General features: G+C 47.1%; 1 protein-coding gene across 3 annotated transcripts; it reads right to left on the bottom strand.

Annotated features, from left to right (window-relative positions):
• Positions 1–351: 351 nt before the first annotated feature.
• Positions 352–9,248, bottom strand: LOC143183844 (uncharacterized). 3 transcript variants are annotated; one of them, XM_076385590.1, is made up of 4 exons: positions 8,983–9,248; positions 2,025–2,110; positions 1,711–1,935; positions 352–1,637 (listed from the first exon to the last, which is right to left on the bottom strand). In XM_076385590.1, the coding sequence occupies exons 2-4, from the start codon at positions 2,103–2,105 to the stop codon at positions 978–980; spliced, it is 966 nt and encodes a 321-aa protein (XP_076241705.1). In that variant the 5' UTR covers positions 2,106–2,110; positions 8,983–9,248; the 3' UTR covers positions 352–977. The 3 variants fall into 3 exon arrangements, with proteins under 3 accessions (XP_076241705.1, XP_076241707.1, XP_076241706.1); XM_076385592.1 differs by having other exon boundaries at positions 9,177–9,232; XM_076385591.1 differs by lacking the exon at positions 8,983–9,248 and adding an exon at positions 8,565–8,580.
• Between the last annotated feature and the right edge of the window lie 444 nt (positions 9,249–9,692).

Raw genomic sequence — 9,692 nt, 5'->3', positions numbered from 1 at the left:
GGGAAACCTTGAATTTTTTGGAGTACTGAATATTTGTACAAGTGCTTAAAAGATTAGAATGCATTAATTATCACACTTTGTTTGTTAGAAATCTCATTAATCTTTTACAAGACGATCTTAATCTTGAATAAGATTAATGTTGATCAGTTATTTAATTTTGATGACAGATATTTAAAAAGAAAATTTTTTTTTGTATCTGAAGAATTGGAATCCAGAAATGTGAACATGTAAAGAAGTATTCAAAGTGTTTAAAATTTGAAAATTCAAAAATTTAAAAGTTCAAACATTTGAAAATTTGAAAATCGTAAAATAAAGTTCCAATAAGGTGATTAAGGATGTATCAATAGAATATCGTGCTGACTGTTTGTTTATTTCTTACGAGACAATGAATACAATGTATACTTCAAAGCAGTCAACAGGATAAAACACCTTCGGACGCTTACAATGTTCGCCATTTACGAGAGTTAAAAGAAAATCATAAACAGACGTATATTCTTTGATTAGACGCACGACTATGTTAAATAGTTAATTAATATAATAATAATTAAATATATATTAGAATTTTATCTCTCTTTTCCTCCTTTTCAGCATTTCAACGACAATTGACAAACCTATTTTCGCTTAACTCGAACTCTAACACGTACTCAGGCTTTGCCAACACCTCCCTCTGATAACGTATAACCATTTTAACGAATAGTGAAATACGAAACGTAGCATCCTCCTTTCTTTACTAGACAAAGAAAACAATTAATCAAGTAGAACGTCGAACCGCATCTCAGTCACCGGACTGAACCGAATAATTAACTGCAGACTGGACTAGGCAATCGATTGACACTAACAAAAATAAAAACAGAAACGATCTCGTACGACGAGCTAAGATTTTCACCTATACCAATGACGTCTTCTACTAACTGGAGCCAGTCTGACGCTTAAAGTCAACCAGCCACGCGTTTCCTCCAGAAACGATCTCCATCCATTCAGAAGTCCTTCTTCTTGTCCTTGTCCACGAGGACATTGTCGTGGTAGCTGATCTCCTGACCAGCAACAGCTGGATGAAGATAATGTGGTTCCACGTCAATTTTCTCCTTGACGTCGGAGTCCAGGACCATCGAATGATGAGGACCTCGATGCAACACTGTCGTCGAGTGATGCTGTTGCTGTTGCTGCTGCTGCTGCTGTTGCTTTCCAGACGACTGGTGCTGATGCTGATGTTGATGCTGGTGTGAGTGCTGCCTTTCCTCCTCTTGCCCGTATTTCTTCAACAATTCCCTCAGCGTGTCCAAATCAATGTCTTCCTCGATCTTCGAGAACAGCTCCTTGGCGCCAGACTCATCCAACTTCTTCGAGTCCTTCAGCTGCTTGAACACCTGCAGGAATCTCTCATTAGCCTGAACCACGTCCCTGGTCGTATTCTTCGAGAAGTTTAAGTTAGGATTCAGCAACAGGTCCGGCGTTTCGTGAACGACGTTTACATTCTTGTCGAGATTCTCCTCTGTCAGAGACTGAAGCAGAGTATTGTAGTCTGGTTTGATCCTGGATGTCTCCATACAAGAGCTACACGAGCAGTTCGTAATGATCTGCACCTTCTTCTGCATGGTCATCGGATTATTCTCTTCATCCTTACAGTCCAGGGTTACCTGGGAACACAGAAACAAGCTTCCAAGTGACAAAGAACATTTTCCAACATTTCGTACCACTTTATCCGCTCACCGTGTGCCAGACGCTATCCAACGGTTGACAGGAGTCGCAGTATGGTCTTATCAGGTCACCAGGTGCTGACGGCTCGCTGTGAGGCACCATGTACGAGAAGCAAGCCCCAACGCATACGTTGTTGTCCAATTCCTGCGAGGAACATTGCGGCCACGTGACCACTTGCTTGATGGGGGTTGTCTTGCACCAGCTGTGCTTATCCGGGTACAGCACGATGTTGTGAACCTTGAAGCAAGGGTTACGCCAACGTCATTTCACCGAGATACAAGAGAGGAGCGTGGGTAGCGGCGAACTGGGCAGAAAGATCGATAAACCTTGTGCTCTCGGTGCGCGAGGAGCAGCGTCGATTGAAGGAGCAGCAGGATCGCCACCGTCAGACGATACGTCGATCCCATGATCCCTGAAACAATGCAAGGAAAGGGAGGGTATCCGAATCTTTCCGACTGATCTGTCGTCGCTGCGGAGTCAGTTGCCAGGTAAGAAAAGCCGAGCTCCCAGCCGCGGGGATCAAAACTTTCGCCGAGTTCGAGAAGCCTAGCAGTCGCCCGAGCGGCTGGAGGAATTTCGCGATTACGATTTGAGGCGCGGCGTGCAGCCCGTGCACGTGTGCACGACGTATTCGTTCGTCCCCACCCCGAATGAATGAAAGTCGTGGGCCTCGTGGTGCGCCTTCGAGGTCTGAGGTTCGACGACCGTCTGAAATTACGTCATCGGGGATTTGTCGTGGTGCCCGTTCCTCCTCTTCCTTTTTCCTTGCGTCCAACGCGTGAATTTTGTTTAAGGCGAGCCACGCTGGGCGACAACGCGCGTACAGGGGGCTGCTGGGGCCAAGACCACCGGGGATCAATCGGGGAACACGGGGTTAAGAACAAGGGGAAGGGAACAGTCTACGGGTCCCCTTCGTCGACGCGACTGGATTCATTCATAAATCGTTGGGCCCGTATTCCTCGATTCCCGACGAGAGGGGATGCTCGAGTTTTAAGTCGCCGAGATGTCGAGATAACGGAATTCCCCGCGGCCCGTCGGGATCGAGGGAAAGAGGAGGCTTTCTCGTGGATGTCCCGACCATAAATAGCGGCGGATTTAGGGTACGGGCTTTGAATACGGGATGCACCTCTTCCGGTGGTACACGAAACTTTTTGAGGTCAGAAGGGGCACGTAAATCTGCTGAGGAAGATATATGGTAGAGCTTAAATGAGGGACAGGCTTGTAGCTTTTCTAACGATGAGAAAGAGAAATAACTAGGCACAAGTCAAGTAATAGAAATTTTCAATTCGGTAGGAAACAATCGATGCATCTTGGAGACAGTGATTTCTCAATTAGCCTCGACAGCTGAGCGCACGTGACTTCCTTTATTTCCGCGGAGCGATCGGTAATGAAGCAATAATTCGAAGGGAGGGAAAAGAGAACGAAGAAGCGTGTATATAGACTGGTCGGATCGATGGCGACGGGAAAAAAGCGTCAATCTCATCGTACGATCTTTCTTGATCCTTCGGAGATCAGCGGGAACAAGTGGCACGGACGACAAGGTAAAAGGATGTGCAGGTCCAATTACGAGAGCTCGGGCCCTTTTTTGGGGCCCAGAAATCCTCGGATCCGTTTAACTGCGAAGCATCAGGAGCCCTCCATGCATCCTCCGTCCTTCAGGAATTCACTTTGTCGTTGGACTCGCGAGTTGAATTCCTGACAACAGAAGGAATCTCGTCCCTCTACGGACAATTGGTCCCCGGTATTTCCAGGAGAGGATCGACTTTTCGTTCCCCTCCGATGCGTTTCAATTCTCTTCTTCTTCTGCTGGCTGCTTCCCCTTCATCCACCACTTCATTCGTGGAACCTTTTCTTCTCCGCGTGCTTTCCCGTCCTCTTTATTCTCACGCGGTCGGGACCGCTGTTTCTTATTTCAGCTTCCAAGAACGAGGGAAATTGTCTCGAGGCCGCGCGAAGAAACTCGATGGCGAGTTGCAAGAACCAGGGGGAAGATTACGAAATAATTGCTGATTATTCTGTCGGAGCCGATAAGCCTAATGATAAATGAATGGCTAAGGTGAGTTTATTAAGAAACGAAGACAAATAGGCGATAAGAGGAAACGAGACGACGTTGTTTGAATTGCACAAAGTTTCGTGACAATGTGTAATAACGATTGCAGTTTTTGTTTTGTTAAGCAGAAAGTTGAGAAATGTAGTCCAATACTGTAGGTGTAAATATTTAGAGTTGTGAAATGCATTAGAAGGACTTGAGGAAATTCAGTAACTCGACAAGATCTTGAGAAGGTAATGTAATTAAATATCCGTATCCCTTTACAGTGTGACACCTGCTGTAAATTAGCTTAAACACACGACAGCCAGAAAATTAGAGTTCTCAGCTGATTCTTGTTGAATCACCCTGTACGCTGAAGGTGTGCGGCTACACGGTTCGGCCGCCCATCTCATTTCTACCAGCGGAGATTTGAATGACCGAGTAGGATACAACAGGGACGTACTTAATCCGGATGAGTCGCGCGACTTACAAGTGCTACCTCATCCTCGTGTTATCTAAACTATGATCCAAAGAAGATTCTTTGCCTACCAAACATCCTGACACTTAAACCACGTCGAACATGGATCCCTCAAAATATAAAATGAATAATCCAAATTCCAAATTACTGATCTCTTTCCATGACATACTTAATCTATAAATTTCACATCTCGCTCTTTGGAAATTTAGACACCTCTTTAAATAAAATTTCTAGCACGAATAGTAATAGCAAAAGTCGAAGAATAAGATTGGAATCTAGAGCGTGTATCCCAAATCGAAAAATAGAATAAAAAAATAAGGAGAATAGAACTGAATTTTTGAACTGAATAAGATTTCTTCATACTTCTTTAAGAAATAGTAACCTCGTCGAATGGGAATCCCCGAAGTGAGATATCGGAATAAATACGGCCCTGGTGGGGTCGCAGCCAGAAGTCCAAAGCTCTTTGTTGCTGCGCCACCTTCTCTTCTCGCCTCTGGGTCCGGTGTCGGTGGCGTGGAGGACCTCCGGTCCACCTCCTTCTCCACCTTCCTCTCAGTCCCGTTCGTTCGATTTGCTCGTGTCGTCAAGAGGGACGAAGACAGGCCGACCAACGGCTGAGGAGCAACAGAGGAGAGAGCAGAGAGAGAGACGGGATAGGGTCCTGCGCCCAGCCGCGAGATTAATTTGATTTTCAACCAAATTTGACGCGCCCCCGAGCCTAGGCGGGCTGGCACAAAGGGCGCCGCGGATCTCTGCACGCCACGGATGGAATCTGTTCGTGTTCGGACGCTGTTGCTATTTCTCGCGGGACCTTTTAGAAAGCGCGGGATTAAAACCATCCTCTTCGTAAGCTTAACACCTACGTGATGTGTCGCGCTTCCAGGAAGCTCTTAATAAGAATTCATACTTCATTCAGACTTTCCCCCAGTCGGAGAAGAATAATGTTTGGCAAACTGGACGACCGAAGGGAGAACGTGCAGAGTCAACGCCGAGGATTCTTCGGACCCTCGTGATTTAGGGACCTCTCTGAATGGCTCCAGGTCTCCTTGTCTCTGATCAATTAGACGGAAGGAAATGATTTGGAGATCAACGAGGAAAGGTCCTGGAGCTGCAGAGGAGGTCCTCGTGATTTAAGGGTCTTCCTGGCTGGCTGGTGCCAGGTATCCTTCGGATCTGATCAATTAGAGGAGAAGGAAATGATTTGGAGTTCGGTGAAAGAAGAGTCTGAGGACATGGGGATACTTTTGTGAGCTGGGAAAAACTTGTGAAAGTGGGGGAGCTTGAGTAACAGTAATCAATGGGAAAATGAAGTTTACCTTATATAAAGAGTTAGAGGCGAAATAGGAGCAAAAGTGTCTAGGGTGCAATTGAACCAGGATGTGTACGGCCCTGATGTCTGAGGCACAGGAGATACTTTCATGATCTCTTTGCCAGAGTACTTAGATACAACAGAAAGGGAACAAAAGGAGTACGCTCGGGCAGAACCAAAGAGGAAGAAGAAGAAACGCTAGAAGTAAAATGGTTCGAGCTTCTCAACCAATGGAAGCGAATAGGTACAGGTTCGAGCACGTGGTACAGACTCTACTTGTTTCTCTCCCGCTCGATTGCCTTCACTGACCGTCATCTACCGTACTTATAACCATACATGGCTAGAATCACATCTACGTGCTATTTCTCCATAGTAATTATTTTTGCAATGGTTTCTTGAAGCTATTTGCAAGAGAAGGTCGTAAAATACTTTTCAATTGATTTAAGGCTAATAAACATATTAAAAAAAAAAAGATCCTTTTCAATACGGTTTTTAATGTTGTCGAAGGTACCAGTGAAAAAGAGGGTCAAAAAGAGGCGAGGTCGATCGTCGTCAAAGATTAAAGCACAATTTCGGGGCGCAATGCGTTCTCCCATTTTAATGAGAAATCCCTATCTCCCGATTTGGTCTAGTCCAATTTCGCATTTCGCGATCGTCCTTTCTTCCTTTTTTTCCCGCAATACGGTGCCGTGGCTGAACTAATAGGGGGGCCCGCAGGCTGAGGGTCCAAAAGGGGAGCAAAATAAAAGAGGCATCGGTCGAGGGAGGGTGTAGAACGCGCCAGGAAGCGAGACAGGGGAACGGTGGAGCGCAGGCGAGAAGGAGCGAGAAACAAGGGGGTCTAGAAGAAGGAGTAAAAAAAAAAGGAGTTTGCCAACAGCACCGGAGGATGCCCCGAAAACACGCTGGACGTGTGGCGCCATCTCGGCTCCTTTTTTTTCTTCCTCCTTCGCCGGCACTCTCCGCACACCCCCCGTTGCTTGTTCCTCGTGCTTTTGTTACTTCGCCCATACTAATTCTTCGCGAGCTGCACGGCGTGCCCGGCCTGCGTGGGGAGAAATCGACGCTGGAAGGGGCACGGGCCCGAGGTGGAGGGGCCCTATGCATCGACCAGTGTCGGATTAAGCTGCTTTCGCACCCCCTTCGTTCACCGATTAGATCGCAATTTTAAACCCGTCGAAATTTCGGCGCCAGCCCCACCGCCTCGACATTTTTCACGTCCAACTTGATTATCATTGCCAGTGCGTGGTGAGAGAAGCTTTACTCGTTCCTTAATGAGTAATTAGACTGATATTAAAAGATTTTTATAGTGTTATGTCAAGAGGAATAATTTTTTGAATTATAGGCTAAGTTATGTATAGGTAAAATATATTTTATAAATATTTGATCTTAATATTAATGTGTCTAAAAGGGAAGGTAATGTACTTATTGTTGCATCTTCGAGTTGTGTCGATCAGTAGATCGCTAATTTTTGGATCGACCCTCGCATTAAAATTAGAAACAGAGAAAAAGGAGGGGGCAAAAAGAAGAGCAGCTGCAGCTAGTGTGTGCACCGCTTAAAGAATTTCGTGTCGGTGTGGTGGCCCCCACGAGAGAGCGCGGACCACATACCTGCAAACGAACGTTCTTAAAAGGGAGGGCAGAGCCCAAGAACAGGTCGTTAAAATGTAATGACATTGTTGTTTTTAATGCTCGCCTCTTTAAAACGGGCCCTTTCGTCTTCCTCGAGCCTGGCCGCTACTTCACTCGCTACTACCTCTTTCGTTCTCTCTTCTTACATCTTCCCTGTCTCCTAAAGAAGGAAAGAAGTAACCACGAGTTCCCTCTCCACCAGACCTCACTAGCGATGGTGTATCGTTTTGATAAGTGTATGATCTCCATAGGAGAAAGCCAAACGAAGATAGGAACCTATCGAAGAATCTGCTATTATCTAGCCCAGTTCCGTGATACATCGGTCGCTAGCTGTTTTTACAAAGTAGGCGGCAATCTGTAGTCGACTGTTTTAATGATCCTTTTTGGTAACCGTTAACCCGTTAGCTGGGGTGCAGACACCATACCGCTGCAAGATGACATGGCTACTTTGGTCTCTGTTGCAGCCTGACCTCACGAATATCGGTATCAAGTGTCATGGACCCTCTGAAAGACCTCGATATTTCATAGTTTGCTAGAGACCACACAGCCTAATCGAGGAAGGCCTGTAGGGAGGCTCTTGGAAGAGAAAGAAACGCATGAATAGTCTCTCGAGCAGTGAGTGAAATTTTTAAGAAGTCGAAAGAAGTAGGTGACTTAATAAAAGGTTAAGGCAGCAATTAAACCGAAGATATTATTGTCCATTTTCTACAGTCCAATTACTTGAAAGGCGCGAACATAGTCGCATTAGCGAGAGAGTTGGCCCCAAGCTCGGTTCGGTAAGCCGGACTGCCTGCGGCTTTAAAAATAAGCGCACCATAAGGTGTAATTAAGTGCAGGCCACTCTTCGGGGAATGAGACCGGTTAATGATATTACGATGTTTGCGGGATGAAGTAACCACGTTCAATAATAGGTTCGTTTTTGTTCTTTGCTTTTCGATCCTTAAAATTCTCTCCGGTTGGTCCACACCGATATGATTCCGCACTCAGGAGAGTGTCTATAGCGTAGAGTCATCTAAGCCTATGATTCTTACGATCGAGGAGCCCGTGAATATCGACACTGCATTCTCGTCGAATATTTTTGGGGATTAGCCAATTAACCGCACAGTGGCAAGTCGAGCCAGTCGCAAAAGGTCTTCATTAGAAAGGACCCGATGGCGAGTTGGCTACCGCGCGACGGTTCAGCTTGGAAGTTAACTGTTGCGTCTAAGAAGAGCTATCATTAACTCGAGAATAGGGTCTGGTATTAGGATTAGTGGGCAAAACGTTTTAGATAGGGTGCTTCTGGACTATTTAGCCTCCGAGTCCCTGTTCCTTGACCGCGGTCTCGCCACTTTCTCAGGGGCCTGTGACCATCGCGAGGCAGCTCAGCTGGTGTTAATTTTCTTTTGCCGTGAAACGACCACCATAAAGATGTCTACCTTTGAAAGCAGCAAACGGTCCTTACACCTTACGCGCCTCGTTGAAAGCGATAGCCATCCGACCCTCCAATCAACGCCAGCGAAAATAGGTGTCTCGTTGATCGAGGGCACGAGTCCTACTGCTCTCTATTCCAGCATACTCCAAAATTCAACTAGATCACGTGAGTGAAGCGTACGGTCACTGGGGACACTGCGAAAAGGCCAGAATCAGGACAAAAGGTTTTTGTGTCGTTTCCACGGCCGCGGAGTGTCCTAGGAACGAAGCTACCACGGCTATCTCGATATCGTAATCGAATCTCTGGTGGCGTGGACACTCGGAGCACACGTATCACGGTCTGGCAACTCTGGCAACGATCTCTGAGAGCTGTACAGCCAGCAATACGGCGGTGTTGGCTTTTCTGAAGAAACTGTCACTCACCTCCGTGTACGTCAGCGACGTCGCGAACTACGCACCACTCTAGAGGAAAAATCGTTGCGAACGAGTACGTACGAACGACGCAAGGTGTTGCCCGCGATTTTCACTCGTCGCTCGGCTAGATCTCCTCCCGGCTCTCCCGGCGGCGGGGACTATCGGCCCGAGGGACGAGGGGGGAGGGGAAGAGAGATCTGTACCGACAAATTTGAAGAACGGTTCGCCTCGAAAACACGGGAGATCCGATATGAGGCTGAGCCGAACCGAGCTGAGCTGAACACGAAACTGTGCTGCCGATCTCTCGTGTTCCGTTCTCCTCCTCCTCTTGCTCCACCTCCACCACCACCACCGGAGTCTCCTTCAGCTCCTCCTTCTACTCGGTACGTTCAGTTCCGCGCCGTTCCCGTTCCGTTCTCTCTCTTTCTCGTTCTCTCGGCTTCACCAGGTATCCTCCGGGAAACAGAAAGAGAAAGGATCACTCTCTGAACAGGATAGGGAGGGGAGAGGGATCAACGGTAAGCAAGAGAGATCTTTGACTACCTCTACACAACGACGTCGCGTGTACTGTAAAAAAGCAAGATCGCCCGAGGCCTTACACCTCGAACCAGTAAAACTTGTCGTACGCTAGTGCTAAAGTGCGCTCGCTGCAAGCTCCGACCCGATGGTTTCGCAGCTGGCTCGTCGCGGCTGCGACACCGACGATTTCGGGAACCTGG

Source organism: Calliopsis andreniformis, chromosome 9 (assembly GCF_051401765.1).
Source record: "Calliopsis andreniformis isolate RMS-2024a chromosome 9, iyCalAndr_principal, whole genome shotgun sequence".
In the NCBI taxonomy this organism is placed as follows: Eukaryota; Metazoa; Arthropoda; class Insecta; order Hymenoptera; family Andrenidae; genus Calliopsis; species Calliopsis andreniformis.
This window is presented reverse-complemented; position numbering and strand designations above follow the sequence as displayed.